This window comes from Thermobia domestica, chromosome 2 (assembly GCF_964235325.1).
Source record: "Thermobia domestica chromosome 2, izTheDome1.hap1.1, whole genome shotgun sequence".
NCBI classification, from domain to species: domain Eukaryota; kingdom Metazoa; phylum Arthropoda; class Insecta; order Zygentoma; family Lepismatidae; genus Thermobia; species Thermobia domestica.
This window is the reverse complement of record NC_137455.1, coordinates 107,191,428-107,216,747: the sequence shown is the minus strand read 5'-3', so window position 1 is coordinate 107,216,747 and position 25,320 is coordinate 107,191,428. Positions and strand designations below refer to the sequence as shown.

At 36.0% G+C, this 25,320-nt stretch overlaps 1 protein-coding gene across 5 annotated transcripts in view; it reads right to left on the bottom strand.

The window, feature by feature from the left end:
• by (focal adhesion protein tensin) overlaps window positions 1-11,330 on the bottom strand; it is a 947,366-nt gene extending 936,036 nt beyond the window's left edge. For all 5 annotated transcript variants that reach the window (XM_081744677.1, XM_081744683.1, XM_081744695.1 and 2 more), the window contains exon 1: window positions 10,982-11,330. In XM_081744677.1, the coding sequence (XP_081600803.1) occupies window positions 10,982-11,059 (78 nt within the window). In that variant the 5' untranslated portion in view covers window positions 11,060-11,330. The remainder of the gene's footprint in view (window positions 1-10,981) is intronic.
• Between the last annotated feature and the right edge of the window lie 13,990 nt (window positions 11,331-25,320).

The window sequence follows — 25,320 nt, the reverse complement described above, 5'->3', positions numbered from 1 at the left end:
CAAGTCCAAGGCCAAACATTAATTTCAGTTCCTATTCGTCATTCACTAACGACTAACATGTGACATGGCAGCATTTCAGATTAAATCACGCGAAAAGTTACGATATTACACTTTATCGAACAGGACGCAATATATCAAGTGCTTTGTGTGTACTACACTCACTATACTTGAATCAACGTAACAAACCAAATTCTATAGAGGAAATATGTGTATGAGCTGGTAACTGCAATTTAAAAAAAAGGAAGAAAATTCACATTATTGTACGGCAATTTTTTTTTTGGTAGTAAAAAGTTGTTTTTCAATGAGTTACTATAGTTTTTAAGAAGAAGAAAATAATATGACTACAAATACGTTTTGTTTTTAGGTTAGCAATGAATATAATACTTGAAAAACACATTTGCATTATTATTACTTTTTCCTCTCTTTTTATCTTTCGTTTTTATGTTTACAATTGCAGTTTAATGCCATTTTTCTCTGAAGAAGTCTGTCAAACAGCCTCAGGTCATGCTGTTACTTCTCATATCATTATATAACTGAGCAGTGTTGTGGAGGTCAAGGTCGTGCAAGATTCTTGGCAGCTTTTTTTCTTTCATTTTATCTTTCTTATTTTTCTCTTCATTTTAAACTTGTTTCGTTTAGAGAACAAAATGAAGAACGGGACATAACATGTTCTAAGTCAATTATGACAACTTCAACTTAATTTGTGATTAATACTTATGAATTGTGTAAATTAATAGTATTAAGAGAGCACTAACAATAAGTACTATAGTCGACTGGGTAGTTTATTTTTCATTTTTTAGCTTCGTGGTCAGAAAATCGGTTCCCATCGCCCTTATTTTTGTTATTGAGGTATCTCTCTGCTCTAACCACCTCCCAAAGTTAGCTAGTGATGACGGACCAACATCGAAAATGATGTATCTTCATCCGAATTTTAACCTGGTATAGGCGTAGCTACAAGGTGTGACGCGTGCTGCACACTCTAATAAAATAATTTAATTCTTTTTTTTTTCAATTGCTATTCATTCTAAATGTTTGTTATCTGTAATTATTCAGTTCACTGAAATAATATTTTCTCTTATTTTTAATATCTATTCTTAAATATAACATTTAAAAAACAAGCACGTGAGAGCGTTACAGTGCGGGCACGTGCGGATTCGTAGCCAACCCAAAAATTTTAGGGGGGGGGCGATCAAACTATATCATAGTTCATCACCGTATTATAGTTTATTTGCAAGCCTACCGTGAACATTTTAGGGGGGAGTAAAAATTTAGGGGGCCCAGTCCCCTATCTCCCCATGGATACGGGCCTGGACAGGTGCGCTTTAACTACTTTTGCGGAAACCCGCATAAAATGTTCTGCCTTAATTATCTTTGTGCACATCCATACGAAAATTTCTGCTTAATTACCTTTGTATATACATACTCGTTCATATAAAAAGTTCTGGCTACGCCAATGGGACAACTAGCATTACCACCTTTCCAAACTAAAATGTAGGGACACTTCATGTAGGTAGCGCATTAGGGAAGCGGAGGGGAGAAATGTACCAGCGATTCTTTTTCCGTAATAATGTAATAAATAAGTATTTCTAGTGAAAAGTGAATTACATTTAAAATTGATAACAGAAAAGTGAGATAATTTAAATCATGTAGATCTATATCATATAATGTATAGAAAAATATGATAAATTTAAATAGTGTGTAGCCTATGTACTTAGGTCTACTGACCAGCCAAAACATTATTATCACATACCTAATATTAATCCGATTGTTTCCAAAGAACTCTATTTCGAAAAGTGTTTAAATCAGCGTTGCCAGACTCACAGCTCGGAATTATTCCAAAACCTAATCGAAATTATGCTAGGTTCTGTCAAATTATGCTAGATCCTCATAATTACTAATTCAGGAGTTTTAAAAGAAGAAAAAGATACGATAACGTAACTTAAAATATGCAGAGTGCAAGAATGCGTGGATAGAACTCAATACTTCGCGCACCAAAGCTTTAACTCGACTAAACTAGTGCAGTCGTTGCCAGACTCAATGGCGTACCGTATATATCGTATAAATGAATGCAAAGTGTTTGTTTACATATTTTGAAAGAAAATTACCTCGCAACATAAGCAGAGTTGGAAATTGTCTACTTGGGGGGGGGGGGATTTTTGGTAGGTCTCGGATGAATACGATTGGAAAGATAGTCATGAAGTCAGAAATAAAGATGGTGAAGGTGTCAAAAAGTTACGGGATGAATGGCCCCCATAGCTCTGCCCATGCCTCGCAGTTAAAGGATTAGAAAACCCTGGGTGGAACCAGGAAAAAAAATCCCAAATCCGTTTCTAACTTACTTCGGAAAATAAGACTGCCTGTATAGTTTACCGACTGTATGAATGAATGGATGATGATACATTTCTGCCGTTCTTTTTCTTCTCACGATCAACTTCTTTCTCATCTCCAGGTTTTACAGCTTTTTGATAAATTTGCTGAAATTATGCTAGATTTGAGCAGGATGCTAGATGCTAAAGACATGCAAATTATGCTAGATCTGGTAACGCTGGTTTAGATAAGTACGTAATTCAATCACATAAATTGTTTTCAATAGGTCTGAAGATCACAATGCCATTTAGGAGATGTGGAGATATGGTAAATAATGAAAACGTTTGCAACAATGTTTAAAATTATGTAATTTCCAGTACTTGTAATTAAATCTAGCAGAAAATACTGTTGCAAAGTTGTAGAAACAAACTAAATCAAAAAGTGTTTTAAGAAGTTCCCACAAATACGCCATCTAAAGCCATATATCAAATTTAACATTTTTTTCGTATCTCCGGAATAGTTTGAGATATCAGATTGGTGTAAACGGCATTACAGTCTTCACGTCTATTGAAAATCATCTACGTAATTCGATGCGATATTTATCTAAATACTTTGTTTGAAATAAAATCTTTTCAAAACAATCAGATTTTTCAATTCCTTGCAATTTTGTTTCTACCTGTTTGACAATATGTTACATTAGAACCTTAGTATTCAAATCTAAGGTGCTTTGGATGGGCATTATCCAGTTCTTGTCACTTGCATACATGGGCGTCTCTGGTGGGAGGGAAGAGGAGGACGCGTCCCTCCCAATATTTTGAAGTACAAAACATTCAATATTTTATTCTAATTTAATTTATTTACTAACGACAGAATAGTAAATAATAATAATTATATTTATTTGGAATATAATATTCAGGCTGTGAAACGATTATAACAGAGTTCTTTATATCTCAGGGGGTCCGTGAAGGTAAACAGAAAGGTCACAAATGCAATCGAAGATAGTAAACAGATTGAGCTAGGTAGTACCATTTAAATCACTTCCTTTGATGTTTCCCCAAATTTTACATGCCAGAGACGCCAGTGCTTGCGTAATTATTGCCGCAGAACTCTAAAAAATTTGGATGTTTGTGATACTGTAAAAATTCTTAGTTTCCAACACTGCATATCAAATGTTTGCAACACTGCATAACGAAATCAATAAATTTTCGTTTTACGTGTAAATTTGAAGTATACTATAATATGACGTAGTATCATTTGTAAAAGTACAACTTTATATTGGGTTGGTAACACTGTTAATCTGATGGTATTGATGAGTACCAAACAATGTCCGCCTGCTGATATTTGCATAGTACGAAATTCCAGCTCTTTTTATTTACAGCGAAGTTACAAGAGCGTAAGATAAATGGTCCTTCCTGTATATATTCCTCTACTACAGTAATTGATTTTACTACTATTTAAAAAAGGAAATACGTCTTGATGAATAAATTGGTTAAATCTCATCTATTCTGGGCCTTGTTTTGCCTATGTGCATGTAATAGAGAGTACTACTACTAAAAAAAAAAAAAAAAAAAGCCAGTCTCAGTGGGAAAGTCAAACATCTGAACTCTGTTATTGATCTCATTTCAATTCGGAGCTGATACCATCTGTTTGTTCTATAATTAGTGACACCATTATGAACTGGCATTTCCATAGAGAATACAGTTTTACATATAAGTGACAATGAAGTCAACCAATAATCACTTCGAACTTAATTACACACAATGGATGGAAGCCAGGTGAAGGGACTTCTTTAACCAGACTTGAATAGTGGGCGTTTATGTTTTTTCGGTTGCTTGATGACAAACACAAACAATTACATCTAATAATAATGATGTTAAAGCATAAACAACATAACATCTCAGACTAATTCATAAAAGAGATATTTGTCATAAATGTTGTTCAGTTTTATTTATTTTTTCTTAATGTGTGTATTTTATTACCTGACTTTTGACACTTCATAACGTCCGCAATAGGGAGAGCCATGGCCCCTCCCTGGAATTCAAGTATATCAATAATTTGGCTGCAATCGAATTACGTACTCTTTTCCGGTTTTATCAGTTTTATTTGATAAGTCACTGACAAAGTGACAAGTTGAAATTAAGTACAGAATTGCGTACAGAAAATGAAGCGATGTTGTCAGACGGAAAACTTTCTCACTTTTGTAGTGATTTGTTTGAGAGTGTTCATCAGTTGTATACTATTCACTTATTAATATATATATATATATATATATATATATATATATATATATATATATATATATATATATATATATATATATATATATATATATATATATATATATATATATATTTGGTCTAGGAATTAATTCGTGCGGTTGGTACGCACACATTGAAGCTGTAGTACAAACACAAAATACATAAATACCTTAAGAAAAATATTGTCCATCGCTAGCCACCACTTTCGCCCATCTGTCAGGCAATGTACAGATTCCGTGGCGAAAGAAGTCCTCATCCTTGGAAGCGATCCAGTCAGAGACCCATGTTTCGATATCTTCTGAAGAAGTAAACCGCTGTCCAATCAAATCGTTGTTCATGCAATCGAACAAGTAGTAGTCCGAAGGAGCAACGTCTGGTGAATACGGCGGGTGGGGTAAAACTTCCCATCCGACATTTTCTAAATAGGTTTTGACCGGTTTTGCGACATGTGGGCGAGCGTTATCATGTTGAACAATAAGTTTATCATGTCTGTTCTCCCATTCTGGTCGTGTTCTGGCCAGAGCTTGCTTCAAACGCATTAATTGTCGTCGATAACGTTCTCCATTCATAGTTTCACCCGGTTGCAGCAGCTCATAGTACACCACACCTTTCATATCCCACCATATGCACAGCATAACCTTTGCACAGTGAATATCTCGTTTTGGTTGTGATGGACCTGGTTCACCTGGTTTCACCCAGGCCTTTTTTCGTTTAGGGTTCTCGTAATGGTTTCACTTCTCATCACTCGTAATAATTCGATGCAGAAACCCCTTTCTGCTCTGTCGTTGAAGCAGCAATTCGCAAATGGTTTTTCGTCTTTCAACGTCTCTGTCTTTCAATTCATGTGGAACCCAATGTGACATCTTTTGAATCATTCCCATGGCTTTTAAGCGTTTGGAGACTGTTGTTTGATCAACGCCTAATGCTGCTGCAAGTTGTTCCTGCGTTTGACACGAATCCTGCTCGAGCAATGCTGTCAATTCTTCGTCTTGAAATTTTTTTGGCTGTCCAGCTCGCTCTTGTCTGCCAAGCCGAAATCACCACTTCTAAACCGTGCAAACCACTTCTGACACGTTCGCTCAGCTAGAGCATGGTCACCATACACTTCCACCAAAATACGATGACTTTCAGTCGCACTTTTCTGCATGTTAAAGTAATGCAGCAGGACACCCCGCAAAAACACTTTATCAGGCACAAATTGCGCCATGTTCACTTAACTACAAACTGGTGTTGTTGACGCTTTAATCCACTGCCCTATACTACGAACGATACGCGATGACAGGGGTTTGCAACACATGTGTGGATACACGGAACTGTGGGACGCTCCGTTCGTTGCGCCATCTCTTGTCCACCCGCACGAATTAATTCCTAGACCAAATATATATATATATATATATATATATATATATATATATATATATATATATATATATATATATTATTTGCCTCTATGCTAAGTGTTTTTGCTCGGGAAGAATAAACAAACTTTTAATAAAGCAGTGTGGGAAATGATAATAAGTTTAGATACTGTAATAAATTTGACATCGATCCACGTAGACTTAGAGGGGAGTGGACGTTCAAAGTAGTATGTATTTCTTTGTCAGATATCCAAGCAAAGATCCAAATAAAGATATCCAGACGCTGGAGAACCTAAGCTATTTTTCGGGAGGCCCGCATCGAATCAGTCCCCAGGATAGGCTCTTGTGCAGCAATTATTGTTCACAATTAGCCGAACGGTTGGAACTCTTGTCTTTGGCATACAACATTTCTGGTTCAACTCCCAGCGGAGACAATGTAACTTTGTATTAAGTTGGGCAATGGGAGTCGATGGGCTACGAAGACGTCTGACAGGATACAATGTTTTTAAAGATTATGCCAGGGAGTTGTTGAGTTGATTTCAACGTCACGGCTATATGAGATGTGGACCTACTGATTAACGTGGAATCCGAACCACATGAACTCCCGCCGGGAATCCAACCCGGGTTTCCCACGCCAAAGGCGCGTACGCTAACCGCTTAGCCACGGAGGATCTCAATTATGCCAGGGGATTTTCCCTCAGATTTCAATACTGAAATTTTAAGTTTGTAATCCGAGATTTTCCCGAAATGTGCTTTTAAAATGGCTTGTAAATATTTTCTTTTTGTTTTCTATTTTAAAAAATAAAGAAAACGCGAAGCTTACGTAGGTTATTGTTTACTTATTGAGTGCGTTATGAGTATACGGATCTACGTACGTATAAATGAAAATATAAAAACCTCTGCTTCCAAGTTTTTCTCGATGCTTTATTCATAGACCGCTAAATTTAAAAAAAAAAAAAAAGCAATGAATATAGGAACAACACCAGCCAGACTGAACTTAAACAGTCTATTTTTGTTGTTTTCAAACTGTATTCGCGTTGCACTTAATAAATTTCCAATAGCCTTGGAACAGGATCTAGACTTACGCTCCTTATATTTAGAATACGAAAAAAAAAAAAAAAAAGACAAACCTGGGAAGTTCATATTGATGAAGACTATAAGAAATACGCTTTAAAAAATTCGTTTCTATTTACATAGATGTATTAATTTTATGTGAATTTACACTAGGTTATTACGCTAAATACAGTGGTTTCTTTGTTTATTCTCATGAAAAACGCAGGGTTTCCCTTGTACCCACTAGTTAGCTTATTATAAAACCATATATGGCTTTGGTATGTGTGATCTCGGATTAGAGTTCAGATGGGAATATATATATATATATAAAAAAAATTGCTTCTTATCGTCTGGTTTGGATATACTTCAGAATTTTCCGGTAGCCTGGACCCAAACAGGGTAAAATAAAACTACAAAAAATTTCAACATCTAACTAAACATGTAGAAAAATATGTGGGACAGTAGAATAGAAGCGAGAAGAGGAATAGAATAAATCTAAACTGATATTAAAAAAGTAAATTTAAAAATAGATTTCCGTTATCAATAAACAAAAATTCTTAAAGATATACCCGATAGAATATTTCACGTTTTATTTGTGTAGTGTGTAGTGTTAGCTTTAGTGTTATATATACGGTGGTCCAAATGGAGGTATACAGTATCGTATCATTTCTTATTGTTATGCATCAGGTAGACTTAGTTTCTTTATTATTTGTTCTTAATGTGTTTTTACTTACATCTTAAGCTCGGAAGAACCGAAGGAAATAAAACCATAAACTAGAATGTTGCACCTTATCAATGCAGTGGTGTATACCTACATTTGGTCCGCCCTGTATTTATGATTGTATGTGTTTTTAATTGTGATCCTTAGTGTAACAACAAGGAAAAAAAAAGAAGAAAATCAAAAGATCAACAGGGAAGAACTCACAAGAAGAAGAGTATAAAACAAATTGCTTCTTTGCATTATGTCTCTTCTCAAATTTTACTATTAATACCTTATTTTATTTTTATTCTTTTTACTTTCAGGTGGTGTAAGAGGACATAGCCTCAAAAACTCAATCAAGGAAAAAATTTAACAAACGAGGAACTTGAGTATAAGAAGAAAACTATGTATAAATCTTTGTAACTTCTTTGCGGAGAATTTTGTAATGAAATAAATAAATAAAATAAAATAATGATAAGAAAATAATAAAATAGGGCAAGGTTTAAAATATTAAGATACCATGTTAAATGAAAGTTGCTTTATCTCGATCTGCTAATATTTTAAACAGACGAATACAAAGGGAGATGAAAATGAAATAATATGAAATCTTTAAGTTTGAAGTCTGACAGTTATGCCGGCGAGGCTAAAGGAGAGGGTGGTGATGAGAAATGAATGAAACAGTGGAATGAAGAAAGTAGAGGGAAACGGGAGAACCCCGACAAAACCCACGCACACGGCGTTTGTCCACCACAAAACTTACATGACACGGGCTGAGATCGAACCAAGGACCCACGCAACAGAGGTGAACGCACTACCACTGAGCCACTGCGGTCCCCCCCCACACACAGAAATACAAATGAATGTCAACGTGTAAAATAGAAGAAAATGGCAGAGCAAATTCGCGAATGGCCTATAATAATTCCTAAAGTAATAAGGCAAGGCATCATGGGGAAAATGAAGGTTATGAAAAAAAAAAAAAACTTATTGACTTTTAAAATCTCCGAGAGGGCCGGATCTCCAATTTGAGAACCTCTGTGCGGAAAATATTCCACTTGCAGGAAAGTTATCAGACAGTTTAATAGTAAAAGTAAATTTATATATTTTAGTTACTGTCCCATAGTTATGCCCGTTAGGAGATACGAGATAACTTTGGTATAACTCTAAGCCAAAGCTCTATCACTAAGGCACTATGCTTACAATAACTTAACATTGTTAGATTTGCGTTTTTCATAGAAACGAAGATGAAACCATCATCTTAACGTAACAGCTTACTGGTTTCCTCGGATTTAAAACTTATTTTATTTATTTATTTATTTATTTATTTCGTGTTACTACAGATAAGGAAGGGGAGGCTAGAGCCTGCTCCAAGGCTACTAAAAATTTATTCAATGCAAATACGGTTTGAAAACAACAAAAATAAACTGTTTAAGTCCAGCCTGGTCGGTGCTGTTCCTAATACCTATAACGTAAGTACTATCTGGGAATAAAGACGTTTCATAGGTTTCCTTATTTAGCATTCTATTCATAATTAATGCCGGAAGAATCTTTTCACACGCCCATAGCACACCAATGTAACTTAAAAGGGAAACAACATAAAGTGTACAGAGAATAACATTTCATGTACATATTTCGATAATGTCGTTGAATGTTTACTGAAAATTTTTCGAGGCAAGTGAAAATTTATAAGATGGCTGGGATTTGCTACGCCTCCCGTCTGATTATAGGCCTAATTTCTTTTTAAGGAGTTCTGTTTGTCAGAAACTCCTTTGTATACAGTATTTACTTTATCTGTCCATGTGTCCGTCCGGCAGACACAAAATCTCAAGAACTGCTCAATGGCGGATCATCATCAATTTTGGCCGGGATGTAAAGGGGGAAAAGTTTGGAATCGAGTTCGATATGGCGATGATCCATGCAGTTGGCCCCAAGATGAAGACAATCAAAAATTGGTTCCCCGTATGTTTTCCAATGGATATAATCCTTTCTTGATAGACAACCAGCAGTGCTGTTGAGATTAACGGGTCAATATAATGCTCAGGATACAAAATATAATCTATCCGTGGAATACAACGCTAAAATGAAGCTAAGGAATTTTCTACTTTACAAATTTAAATACTTTTTCTATTCCTAAATATTCACTCGTCTTAAAAATGAAATGAAAATGAAATCTTGGAGTTTTACGTCCCACGGTTATGCCAGCTAGGCTAAAGGAGACAGTGATGATGAGAAATAAATGAAATGGTGGAATGAAAAAGTGGGAGAAAACGGGAGAACCCCGAGGAAACCTCCGCACACGGTGTTTGTCCACCACAAAGCTCACTTGTCACGAATTGGGATCGAACCAGGGGCCCCATGCACTAGAGGTGAACGCTGTACCACTAAGCCACCGCGGACCCTCGCTCGTCTTAAAGTATATTTAATTTAACTTTAGATAAAATGGTATATTTAGGTCTAGGCTTAGTAACAATTACTTTGTTTTTTTTATATACAAAAACAAACAAACCAAACCCCTTTGCATGGTATACACTGTAACACTGCTGCATTTTTTTAAAAAATTAAATTTTTTGTAATTGTTCAACTTGCAATCAAGGTGTACTCGGGCTCGCGCAATCTCAAGCTCACTATTCTATATGAAGTTCACAATAACGAATCTCAGTCAAGCTTACAATATCTCAGGCTTGTACTCGTTTGTGCTCAGCTTACTATTATCTCCAAGGTTTACGCTCATTATTGTCAATGAAGTCCGTGCTTACTAATCTCAATAAAGCTGACGATATCTCAGGCTCGTTACTCGCTTGTCCTCAGACTCGCTATCTTCAATGAGGCTCGCGCTAGATCAATCTCGGGCTCAGTAATGGCTCAGGCTCAATCCTCAATGGGCTTCACAATCTGGCTTTAGTTTGCTATAGGGTTCGTCTCAATAATTGAGCGCGAACTCGAGATTCGAGATTCCAAATTTAGATTTTAGTAATTTACCGGTATATTTTTTATCATTCGTAGATGAGAGAGCTTGGTACCAAATTCCGAAACTAAACGCACGAAAACCGACATAATACAACATAGAAGAACTGGTATTTAAACAGACCTTGGGAGAACTGTCAACAAAAGGAACAACCACGTGTTCACCAGTAAGGAGAGAGAGAGAGAGAGAGAGGAATTTTTACAATGGCTTTTTTTGAAAAGAAAATAGAGGTGAGCCGAGCACCGCAAGGAAGGCTAGGCCACCAGCAGTTCCCGTTGGCTTGCCATTAACTACTTTTTCTTTTCCTCCTGGTTGTTGAGAGAGGGGTCGGTCACCTACGTACCTTGAGTAGAAGATGCAGCGGCGGGCTGATGCTGGGCTTCCTTTCCTCATGGCAAAGACAGGAGTTGAGCCAAGGCATGATCTTTCAAAATCTTCTCTCTTTTCACTACCAGCAAATCTTCATCATTGTCATCATCATCATCACTGCTATTAGTAAGTATTCAGAACATCCGACCGCTGTTACCACACACACACACACACACACACACGCACCGGTATACGGAAACAAACAAACTAACAGAAGCACCACTACAATTTCTACTACTACTACACCGCTGCGCACACCTCGATTCGCCGACACCCAACCTTCCTCCACAACTGCAGAGCAAACACTGTGTACTCTTGTCTTCTGTGAGGCCCGGTCGTTCTCTCTCTCGCTTGTTCTCCCGGCTTTGGCGCGGAAACTTAGACCGTGCTTGCGAGACAGAAAATCAGTGTTGACAACCCCCGCTATCCCACCACTCACGATGGAGCGGAGGGCCATTTCCTATTCCCCACAAAGTCATTTGATTATTATCGGCATTTGCTGTTTGTCTCTCTCGTCAACAATTCAAACGTTTCCTTATATTGTATTCTTATTCTCTTTCGGGACACGATGACCCAATGCTAGAGCACTCGGCTCTCTTATAGAATCCTATGGGCAAACTCAGTAGGAGTGAGGATTAGTTTTTCTTCTTGGATCAGAGTTTCTCGAACTGTCGTTCGTGCATCACAAGGGGTCCTCGAAGCTTGTCCTTGTGGTCCTCTTAGGTAGAAGATTAGTCCGAAAAAAAAAGACAGAAAAAAATCAAATAAATCGCATCTCACACATCATCATTGACAATCTGATACAAGTATGTATTATAAATCGTAATAGAGTAAAGATTAATCAAATTCTAATAGTTTTGATAATCTTAAATTATTAAGAGAGAGCTAATAAGGATTCCATCTATTTATATTAATATAAAATTAAAGAGAATTCATTTGTTAATACAAATATAAAATAAATAAGCATGCTAGTATGAATATGCATCAAAAATTGGCAAATTTGGTTTCGAAGGGGGTCCCTAGTTGAAAGAAGTTTGTGAAAGGCTACCCTGGAGAATACAACTTACCTCGGGAAAGAATTTGAAATATTTCAATTAGACAATCTAGAATCAAGAATAGTTACAGGCTTCCCCCCACTTAAAAAAAAAAAAAAAAACTTCCGAGGTTCGGATTCAACTTAGGGTGAAAACATTTCTTCATTTGTTTGCCAATGATGGGCAACATCACGTCTGTGACTTTTCTCAAGGTTTTCCTTTTTCCTCCCACAACCTTTCATTCCACATATCTGTCTATAATTATTTATTTTCGTTAATTGTTCTTCTTTAAGCTAAAAAGCATAAGTCATTTGATAGTATGCTAATCATTAGTACTCTGATATCCTCGGCATGTCCCGTAACTCCCAAGTAGAAACCTCCTATACACTACAGTGTCCTGATAATCTCTTCGTTTTGGGCTGAAGTTTTCCTCTTTAAGGGTCTTCACTACAGCGAAATTAAACTACCGCTAATTTTAGAGTTGTTCTGTAATATCTTCAAAACAAATAAAAATATTCGAAAAGCGAAAACGTAGTGAACTAGACAATACGATTTTGCATGTGATACCTTTACCACAATTCACCTATCTGATTTTGGTATGCCGCTATTTACAGAATCCGCAAAACATCCTAAATCTATCTACAGTTGCAAATCGAAAGCAGATAGATGAGTTGTGATAACGGTATCATATGCAAAATCGTATTGTCTAGTTCACTACGTTTCTGCTTTTCGAATATTTTTATTTGTTATGAAGATATTACAGAAAAACTCAAAAATTAGCGGTAGTTTAATTTCGCTGTAGTGAAGACCCTTAATAGTGTTACTGACGAGGCGAGATGAGAAATAAGGTCTTTTTGTCTCGTCTCATATAGTAAATTTTTAGTAAGTTCTCGTTTCAATTCTCTGAAACTTCATTCTCGAAAAACTTTTCTCGTCTCCTTTTGTAAATGTATGTATAAAATGTATATCCTGATTATTTTCATTAATTTCCTATAGAACTATCTGAGTCCTTTCGCGTCACGTGAGGTCCACGAAGAGTGTGAAATAACACTTAAACCATATTTATTATTGGAGTACACTGTGTAAAGAATTGCGTATCTTCAAACGTTGATAAATGTTCATCATTGTGCAGTCACTTTATCAATTTATAATTTTAATATGAATCATATAACACTAATATAATGTTTGGAATTTAATACTTAGGTTAACAAGGTTTGCTCACGGGATGTGTGCAATTTCTCGTTTTGTTTCGTATTTTAAAAAGATACTTGTCGTATTGTTTACGAGATAATAAGGCGACACGAGACTAAAAGTATATCTTCTCCTGAACAAAATTAGTCTTCAATGTTAAGTATCATTTGTTCTATTATTGTTCCCCTTCCTCTTTTACCTTCTAGCACACCTTTTATAACATCCATAATGGTACAATTCTTCTCAAATTATATTCTAACCAGTTTGTTCTCCTCACTTTAACCCAAGTTTGGCTAATTCTTCTTCTTCATTGGATTTTCCATATACGTATCCAAACCACGCTATTTTTTTGAACGGTTACAATCGTTTTTCTATTGCTCTTTCGTAATGTCCACACATTTTTGTCCTTATACTATAATAAACCACTTGGCTTAACCGTTCCTTGAGGAACTGAGCCGTTCCAACGCAATCTGTCAGCGACCAGCTGAACTATGTCCCGTCAATGAACATGTGGTCAGGCTGCGTCGCCTTATCACAAACCGGCATATCGGGAGCTTTCTAGACCTAGTGGTCGTCACGTGAGTCCCCACTTTGCCTCACGACGCTAGGTAGAGGCCCAAAATTGGGAAGCACTGGCCAGGAATCGAACCTGGGACCATGTGGACGTACGTCTAGCGTTCTAACCCTTAGACTACACGTCCTACCACCACAAAAATATTCGATGGATCTTATTTCTTTTGTATTTAAGGAACCATTTTTTCTGCTCTCTAAAGACTTGTGTTTTTGTTTTTATTTCTGTTTTTTTGTTATTCCTATTTTTGTTTTTGTTTTCCGTAATACAGATTTCAGAATACAAGGACACGGTGGTTCAGTGGTACGAAGTCTGATTAAACAAAACAGATAAAAAGTGGTAGAGCATTCAGTTCTTCTGTAAGAGGTCCCTGGTTCAATCTCTGCCCATATGAGTTTGTGTTGAACAACATCATCGTGTTCATCGGTTCTCCCGTTCACTCTCACATTTTCATTCCACCAATTCTTTAAGAAATAATTCACTTTCATTAGTCATTCGCTTCCTTTAGAATAGAGAACATAAATGTTTAAGTTCTTACATTCTTAATACCTTGATAATTCTACTAATAGATCTGATAATAGCCACCTAGATACCCATAGCCAGTGATCATTCTATTTTTTTCTCTTCTATTTCGACAACATAAACACAATTTCTTTCGCTCTAAAGCTTGTAACATTTATTCATTTATCCCATATTTTTCACAATTTTTATCCAAAATTTTCTAATATTCTGTTAATTTTCATTTTATAATCTTCTAAATTAGCAACATCATCTGCAAAGTGAATACATCTAACAATTCTACTTCCGAAATACCGTGTTTGTAATTTTTATATGGTTTATTTAGTAACTCAACCTTGGTTCAAATTTTGTTATCAATTCCTCATCCTTTTCTACGACTTACAAATAGAAAAAAAAAATAAGTAGAATGACGTGTACACCACATCAATGAGTTTGGTTTCTATAGCGTTTTTCTCAATTAATATTAAAACCGGAATGGTACTACTACTTCTGGTTTTTAGTACAGAGATTAGTCTGCAGATGGAATAGTTCTTGAGACGCTTAATTGACTGAAGAAAACAGCTTCTCTCCATTTATTACCGTGTTTGCTAAATAGCAATCAATGTAAAAACCGGAAGTGACCAATTTATGTTATTTCCCGTTTGAAAAGATGTTAAGAAAGAAGATAGTACCTAGTCTTAGAATGTTAAGTCGATTCCAAAAGAAAAGTTTCTAGTTCTCTCATAGTTTTTGCTCTATGTAGTACAATTTTGAAACCGGAAATTGTAGTGGATTTCTGTCACTTCCGGTTTTAGTAGAGAATTAAAAATGAAGATGAAATGTATTCTTGGTAATCTGTTGCCACTACTCGCTTCTCGATATTTATTAAGATTTTAGCTCTATAATGATTATCGTTAGAACCGGAAATGGTTGGTTTCTACAACTTCCGGTTTGAATATCACCTCCATCTACGAGCTTCATTCCTAACTTTTGGCCCGGATGGACGGACACACAGACAGACAGAGTAAACAGAATATATTAAGGAGCTTTGCCAAATGAAACCAATTAAAAATTTTTAAAAAAATATGTTTGTGATAACTATACAATAGAAATATATATTTTTTTTTATAAATTTTCAATGGCCCAATGTATGACGTAAGTGTTAGTTTTTACAATGAGAATAACAATTACAGGCCATCGTACCAAACATTATCCCTCCAATTTCTAAATTAAACTGACTCTCTCTATTGATCTAGCGGCTTAGCGCGTGCAGTTTTGGTCCCACGATGTAACAGCATTGAATGCGTTGCGAAGATTTGGATTCGACCTTAAATTGTAAGTTCACATCTCTTACAGCTTCAATGCTGAAAAGGGGGAAGCTAAACTTCAATAAACAAACAAAAACTGAAATTAAATCATTCCATGCTGCAATTAATACTGACATATTTATTTATGGAATATGTTTAAAGTCATTGAGTAATTTACATTATTTATGAAATAGGACAAAATCGCCTGGATCGTGTCTGACAAAATTGTCGAAAAAATAACTTAGAACAAATTATGTCTTCTAAATTTTTGGAAAGTGACTTACATCATATGACAGGATTATTAATGAAATATTTTATGAAAGAAAATCGTTAGACTCTCCGATAAATTACACCTACTTTAGAGGATATGAAGAAAATTCGAACTATATACTGTATATCAACATAGTTTAAAATTGGCTCACGGCTATCTCAACAATACGGCTCTGGGCAAGTGTAAGTACATATGAATATCAAGACGGACAAAAGTAAGACAAACAAACAGACAGAGTTTAGAAAAAAAATAGCATGTAAGTAGGCTACTATGAAACGTGTACATCCATTGATATTTCAAATTCGATTTTTCATAATTACCATATCTTCTCTTCTACCATTGCTCGAAAGTAAAAAGAAAAGGGTGAGAAATATATGGAGCAAAAGAGGAAATAGAAAAAATTAGGTGAAGGGAATAAACGAGTCTTCGTAGTACGTGAATAGTCATGAATCCACTTGTAATAATCGTGAATCCACTAGTAATAGTCGTGAATACACTAGTGATATACTTCAGAACTATGGACTACGTTCTCGACGTTTTTGTTTATTTGTCACTACTGGTCTTTCTCAAAACCAGATTTTCTTCTCTGCTCCTTTTCCTCTCCTTGTATTTTACCGTGAATGGGAGCAACAAATTATGATTTTACAGAGCATTCAGTTGGAAGGCAGAATGAAATGAAATATTTAATTTAATATCTACAGTCATATGTCCTTTAGGCTAAAGGAGACGGAAAATGAAAGTGGAAGGAAGTGGGAGGGTTTCCAGTAAATCCACTGGCACGATGTTTTCCATCCCAAACTCACAAGGGCTAGAATTGAACCAGAGACCTTTCACACTTGAGATGAGTACTTTATCACTGATACACCAGGCCACCCTATTATAAAGAAATAGTGGATGCAATCTACACTTCTCTAATAGGACGCGCTTCAAGTTTTGGAACCACTATTCTAGACGTTGATAGCATTTTTACTTTCTCTATAGGATGGCAGGTTGTCCCAGTGGTAGGGTGCTCACCTATGGTGTTAGAGGTTCCTAGTTGGGTTCTAGCCAATGTAAATTCGTAGTGAACAACTTCTACTCTATGTTTCTTTTCTGAGTTTCTTCCTTCTCCTTGCATGAAAACTTAAATTAAACATTCCATATCGGAGTTTAAATACAAAATTGAAAGGAGCTAATCAATTTTAATTCAGATTTTATAAGCGCCGAGAGAACGTCCTTGCAATTTTCTGTACCATACTAAAAACTGTATTCAGAGGAAAGGGCACTATTTGTGGTGATGTAGTCAAAGTGTCACACTTAAAATTGCCATAATTATTTTATATTTGAAAATTGCATGAATATATTTACAAATAATAAAATACTCAGTTGCATTAAGTTTGACCATAGTTTTCCTAAAATTGGCCTCATTGTATAGAGATTGACTTACACAGCCTTCAAAGATTTCGATGTACCAGAATGCTCTGTGGAAATCCTATTCTTTCCTATGATTCCCGGTGGATCTCCTTCCACACACTTTCAAAGCCGCAATTTCAGCTTAAGCTTAATCTTCGAAGAGGCCCTAGAGAGAGAGAGGGGGGAGAATAAGAAAGGGTGGTTATGGTGTTGCAGCGATAAGATGTTTTCCGAACATTATGTGAGCATGTGTGTTATCATGTTTGAGCAACCACAAGTTCTCGCGGCACAGTTTAGGATTTTTGAGCTGAACGTACTCCCTCAGACATCTTAAAGTAGCAAACGTTAGCATTGTTGTGCTGGTCTACCGGACGAATTCAGTCACCTTAACATCAATAGAATGATGGACATGCTTTGGTCGCAACCTGTGACCTGCTCCTCCTTCTGAGTGGGAAATACTGGGCTCTAAGCTGAAAGGACTGTTGGTTTGTCTCCAGCTGGTAGCGAGAGACCTAATCCTCATTTTCAACGGTGACACAAAGTATCAATGTTTAAAGTCGTGCCGCTCTGTTAACTGTCCTCCAATCACGTAGCACTACCGTCTAAAGCGGAAGACAGCGCGCTTCTCATTGGCTGCTGATGATTTCATGTCCTTGAAAGCATTGCACTGTTATTACTTCACGTCAAAAGTCATACAGCTAGGCAAGTTCAGGAGTGTGCACTGAATTGCAACACAGGTGAGCGGAGGTAAACACGTGGGTTGGGCCAAGCCAAAATTAACAGAGGTGGAGGTATAGTTATTCAACGTTAAAAAAAAAAAAAAGATAGAACTCTAAATGACGCTTCTTCAATTCGGAGATCAGAATCCTAAAGACAAACTTTGTACCAACCCGGCAGTGTAATTTCGAAATTGGTGTGAATTGTTCCATAGGGCACTTGTAAGTAATTTCTGAAGCAAAGTCTTGGTATGTTTTCTTGAAGATCCTCTTGAATACTTTCCCTAATTATGCAATGTATTGTGGTATAGTGCTTGTGGAAGTTCACTCTAACTTCACTTTGTTTTTCATTGACGTTCTGTCGCCCTTCAAATATTAATGGCAATCAAAACATATCACATGACCCATTTCGCCATTACCACAAGCCTACCGAATCAATCTAATAGTGTTCTCTATTATAGATTTCCATAGTTTGAAGAAAATTCGATTTTACCCTTTTTGTTCTAAATTGCAGCCCACCCGCATAATTATAACTTTTGTACAGCACAATTTTCAACATCCAGTTTTATTGAGAAGCAGTTCACTTAATCTGCAATAAACGTCACACCACAAATACTGATGTGTTAATATTTAATTTCATAATTAATAGGGCATAGGGCATTCCTATCACTCAATTATCTTAGAATTAGTAATGATAAGAATGAAGAAAGTATTTCCTTTTCTTTTTGCAAGCTACTTTGTGATATATTCTAAAATACTTTCAGTCATTGCGAATATCCAACATAGAGAACGCCATCACTCGGCATACTAATTGGTCAAAATGCCATTGTTCTCTGAAATGCAAGTGTGTGTGTGTGTTTAACATTAAAAGGTAGTTTCAGCACTTTTCCTTATTATCTCATGTTAATATACAGAACTTGTGAACACCAAGTAGAAAAATGTAATCCATTCACCTAACTATAAATACAGGGTGTTTCAAAAGTCTTCAACCAATGTCAGTGTTATAGCTTGAAAACGACTGAGCCTATTTGAATCAATTGCATATAGATCGAAAGAGGAAGTGTTTAAGTTTCGTTCGATTGGCAGGAGATGCCGTTAGTGTGCAGGAGTGACATCACTAGCGACATTCCGCAAACTATCAATCAACTCGCCAACTCTCGTCAGTGTTTAAGATATGGGAAGAGCGGCCGAATGAGACAACATTGAACACTTGTGACCTGACAGCTTGATATAACTGCAATTACTTTGTATTTTGTATCAAATTTATATCTTTTAAGCTTTTGAAATCGGATACATTATTCGTAGTAGATGTGCATGAATTCAATTTGCGTATGAATTTAAGCACTCCTTCTTTCGAATTGTAGGCGTTTCATTGGAATACGATTAACAGTTTCAAGCTTTGAAATCGGATGAAAACTTTAGAAACATTCTGTACTGTACATTACTTCTTTCTTCTCAAGCTTAAGCCATTATCTATTTTCCCCCTTTATTAGAAGTGGGGAAAATGATTAAAAAACGAAAAGAAAAGAAAGTATCACAGTATCAAAAGTACTTTGGTGGCACATTGAAGTTTCTGTATGTACAAAATGTGTCCAAGAGTTCCGTAACATCTGTACCAGAACAAAGAGTGGAACATGCAGAGTTCTAGAATTTGCAAAGGAACTATCAGTTAAAAAAACAATATTATGAAACTGTAAACTGCGTTCATGCAGTGCAGCACAAACAAGCTAAACTTTTTCAATACGACTTTCAGCGTCCACTTCTACTTATACAATGACTAAAATATTAAGATCAGGATGTAGTATACAGAACTTTTTTTTACATCTAAAATTTTCCCAAAGCAAAGTTTAAGAAAATTGGTTCGGAAAAGGTTACAACAATACGGAAAATACAATTAATTATGACCTTTTAATGGATGTTAGGCTTGAAAAGTAAGGGATAATATACTCATAAATCAGCGCTACCTGAATATTGAATAGCAATCTAAAACATGAAATAAAACAAAACATTGCTTTCATCAAATATACTTACACACACTCATAGTCAACGTCTTGTATTATGCACAGCAGTGTACGTCTAGCAGTGTATGTCTGATGAGGATCTTGGCTAGAAGATCGAAACGTCACGTGTAAATGTGTTTTTATATTAAATAAGTGCAGTCTTGTTCAGCAGTGTGTTTATTTTTCAAATATACTTAAAAGAAGAAAACAATACGCACTTGAAAGACTTTTTGTAGGTAAAATGAAAAAACTAAGATTAAGAGTACTGGTGGTTTTTCCTAACTCGCGTGCATTGTTTTCAGTTTTAGGCTCTTTACTTTAGGATGCAGAGTAACGCAAGATTGCAACCAGCAATTCATGAACTCGTCAGTTGGTGTCTCAAATGGAGACTTAAATTAAATCCATCTATAATACAAATAAGGTTATTTGAACTTAAAAAAGAAAAAAAAAACTAGTACTGCTTAACACGAAATCCAGAACGTCTACATCTTTACATTGGTAAGTTCGCCTCTACCATTACAAAATAGCGTGAAGTACCTTGGTGTCGCTTTCGACAAACATCTCTCTTGGAACGCCCACTTTTCCAATCTACAAGCTAGTATTCGTTATCGGATCAACTTGTTACGCAGTTTGACAGGGGCTAATTGGGGTTTTAACACCAAACTCATTCTTTATACATATAAAGTTTTTGTTCGTCCTGCTCTTACGTATGGACATGTCACCTGATTATCAGTTCTACAAAAGTTTTATGACAAGCTACTGGTCATGGAACCTCATGTTTTAGGTGTTGCTTATTCCTTACCACTATGGACGCCAACACAATAGATCTACCGTTGGACATCTATATCAACACTCTTACCACCTATCTGTAAGACTTCGTTCTCCTTACATTCGACGGACGCTCATCTGATTCTCCATGAATTCTTAGACCAGACTCCACCTCTACCACGTTTCACATACTCACTGTTAGATCACCCTCTTGCTATCCATGAATATGATCAGGCCACCGCTCACTATAATCCCTGTTTTCGTATATATATTATCACCATCCATACATCCATTGCACATAATTTCATTAATGAGCTCCTTTGTTTCCTAACAGGGTTCCAAGTGTTTAAAACTGGTATGAGTAGCCTCAGCAAAAGATTGACACCCTCGTCGCAACTATCTGTTACTGCACTTCATTTTATTATATAAATTATATACCATGCTCAGGTCACCTTCTTCTGTCTGCTTAACCAGATAAACCTGATACCCATCTCCCAATGATATTACCAATATATGAATGCTCATGGTCCCAGAGAAGACACGATCATCTACGGCCCGCCCATCTTCGGATGGGAATGAAATTGCACATTTTAAAAAAAATCATGAAATATATAAATCTGTTAAAATCTCGAATTTGATTATTTTTCTCAAAATCACAATATTCTTTTCATCTGTTATCCTGTTTCATTACTACTATGCGTTTTGCCAAACCCTACCTTCATAAAAAAATATTTTTACAGCACTTATTTTCCCCTTCTTAGTGTATTTCATAAGAACATTGTTTTTACTTATACTTTTACGATTATTACTTTTTTTATCTTTCGATTTTTGTTATTCAATATCCTGCCATCAATTCTTTACTCCTCACTTTCTTAACTAGAAAAATAATGTAGTACATGGACATTAATATGTGAGAGTACATATTTTATTTTCTAAGGGTATTTTACAAGACAAAGAAAAAACTCATTACAACTTTTTGTAGAAGGATATAAAAATGTGAATATTGAAATTTGTTGAAATGGAGAACGCCTCTTCGTCTGCAACCAGCCATATTTCTGTGCAGGTTTGGTTGTATATGTAGCAGGCGCTCAATACTTAAAAATAAATAATAAATTTTACAGTGAAACAATAAGATATTATGTTGTCATAAGATTGTGTAAAAATATTGTATTGTGTCATCGGATTTACAAATCTGAACAAAATTTCTGTAGCAAATAAACAGAAAATTACTTAAACAAAATAAAAAGTATTGTAATAATAATAAGAAGAAGAAGAAATAAGAAATAACACCGATTCACTATAGGAGAGAGGAAAAGCATAGCGATTTTGAAAACAAAAATCAAATTCGAGAAATCAACGAATTTACATGTTTCATGACCTATACATTCTAAAAGGTTATCTTTTGATGTCAGTGTGGCCATGTGAGACGTGAATCTACAGCTTAACAAGGGTTCTAAACAATATAAGCCACTGCTGAGAATCGAACTTGGTCTCCCACACCGAAGTCGCGTGTTCTAACCATTACAGCCACGAGCAAACCCAATAAGGGTTTATGGAGCTCTATTTGTCAATATCGCAAAGGTTTATTTTAATGGAGATATACGATCTCATTATTTTCATTCCACTCAGTAGAAGATCTAGATGGTAAAAACTGGGGGGAGGGGAGGCAGCCAGAACCCAGACTATGATAGGTATATCATGACTTTACTATAAACTTTCAAAATATATAAATAATTGCTTAAATTAATTTTGCCACTCAAAAATTTTAGGGCGTAGGCCCCCCACCTCCGGGCTACGTCCGCCACTGATTCCACCCACCACTTGTTTCAACAATTTACTTCTTTACCATATTAACTTGTTTTTATTATTTACAAGCGATTTTTTATTCTCTTCTTGTGACGCAAATAAATAGTATTCTTGGGATTTGCGGTGGTTCAGTGATAGAATATTCATCTCTAATGCATGGGGTCTCGGTTCGATTCCAGTCTTCGCCAAGTAAGCTTTCTGATAGAAAAAAAACTGTGCGAGCGGGTTTTTCGTCTCCTACTTTTCTCATTCCACCCCCTATCATTCCTCTCATCACTATTGCCTCTCATAGTCTCGGGGCATAATCGTGGAGCGTTAAACTAAAATAAATAGAACATTCTGTAAAATGTATCGAGCAATTGTAATAAAATTATTTTAATATTACCTCCCATGGTTATGCCATGAAACAGATGATTTAATAACTAAGAATGATTATAAAAATAATTAGTGTGATGAAAAAGGAATGTAGGAAGAAAGGGAGACCTTGAGAAAACCCAAGGACAGGATGTTGCCTAGCACAAACTCAGATGATGAAGGATCTAACCAGGGATCCCTCGCACGAGAGGTAAGGGCTCTACCACTAAACCCCCGAAGTATTTTAATAGTTCGATTAAATGTTAGTATAGGACCCGCTAGTACTTCTATGATGCTAGTAATCAATCATGTCAACAATATTCAGTCATATCCCCGGTGGGAGAGAGAAAAAAAAAATCACAATCATTCGCTTTCATTAATCACCCGTTTCCTCTAGTCTGAAAGGCATGACCTTCGAACGAATAACTGTTAAACAAAAATTCTTCATTTCATTTTCATTTCAATATTCAGTCAACGTTTCTAAACTAGATTTTACAGTAGTTTTTGTGCATTCAGAGTTAGCAACCCTGCTTGATCAGTACCTTTACTTTGCCTGCGAGATGCGTTCAAGAATGGACGTCGAGAGTAGGAGAGAGAGAAAAGGAAAGAATGCATACACACATAGGAAAAAAGAAAGAACGAGGGAAATAAATGGTGCCTTGAATGCGAGCAAGGCTTTGTTATTGCCAGTTATCAAGGCTTGAATGGAAAGGAGGGGACATTCTTTCTACGCTCATCTCCTACGAGCTACTTCAGTAAGTTTATGTGTGGGTCGCTGAAGATCAGACGCATTATTATTATTATTATTATTATTATTATTATTATTATTATTATTATTATTATTATTATTATTATTATTATTATTATTATTATTATTATTATTGTTAAGTCGACTCTCCCTGACTTAATCCTAGCTCGTGTCAAGTGGGTTTTATGGTGAACCAACTCCATGTGCGTGAGTTTTGTCGGGGTTCTTCTGTTTCTCCCCCTTCTTTCCACTATTTCATTCATTATCATCATCTTTTTTCCTATGTGTGTCTATGGTAGCCTCAAGGTATAATCGTGAAACTTTAAAGTAAAAAAAAAAAAAAAAAAAAAAGAATGTATAAATAATTTTACAATATTATTAGCATTAGCATTTAAAGAAGTGGAAGGGAATGTTCAAAGATGACACATATTAATATATCAATCGAAAAAATGAAATGAAATCTTTGAGTTTTACGTCCCACGGTTATGCCGATTAGGCTAAAGGAGACGGTGATAATGAGAGATGAGTGAAATGGTGGAATGAAGAAAGTGGGAGGAAACGGGAGAACCCCGAGAAAACCCACGAGCACGGTGTTTGTCCACCACAAAGTTCACTTGGAGAGGGCTGGGATCGAACCCGGGACCCCAAGCACCAGAGGTGAACGCTCTACCACTGAGCCACCGCGCCCCCTATATCAATCGACATATCTCATTGAACTTAACAAAATGATGTGGGTGAATGCAAGTCCTCATGAGTAGTTTTTGAGAAAAACGAGTTTTTTTTTGTAAACCTACAAATAATGACACACAAGTCCCAGAACTGACACACACGCTACTTGTAAGGAAAACTGTTTCAATTGTGAAGACGTTTTAAACATTTATACACAGACAATGTATTGTAGAGTCAATTGCTTTGATATACTTCAAGAAGTATTAGTATGTAGATTTTTATAATTAATACTATTTATATTTTCTTTTTTCATCGAATTTCAAGCGATGCATTCCCCGTTTAGTAAAGGATTATCTCTGTTTCGCAGACGGTGAGAACATATAAAAGAGACAGAGAGAAAAGCACAATCAATGGAAGATCTATTGGCTGCAGAAAGAGCCGTGAAAAGAAATAACAATCCCATATTAATATATAAAGCTGCTAAAGAATTTCATGTCCACTGCAGAACATTGACAATATTTTGTGCACGTATTACAGATGGCGAACTAGTCCAGCAAATGTTCTTTTACATTGGGTAACTCAACATCTAACAGAATATTTTTGTAATGCTAGGAAGAATTACTAGCTAGTATCATACTAAAACAAACTTCGCACATATACTTTGGACTCACTACAAAAGAAGTTCACGATTTGACTTACAACTATGCAAAAACGCTAGGATTGAAGTGCCCAAAATTGTGGAATGAAAAGGCCATTGCTGGCCCAGACTGGTTTCCGGGATTTCTGAAAAGACATGGTGATCTTGCTATAAGAACTCTCCATGCAACCAGTTTTGCACCTAAAAATCAATGTCGACGAAGGTCCAAAGAAGATTACGATTCTTCCTCAGAAGACGATGATACATTGTGTTTAGTTTATGGCGATCCATACAGTGCAAGTACACGTAGCGAGAAGTGAATTCAATGCATTTGATGTAAGGAATCGGCTA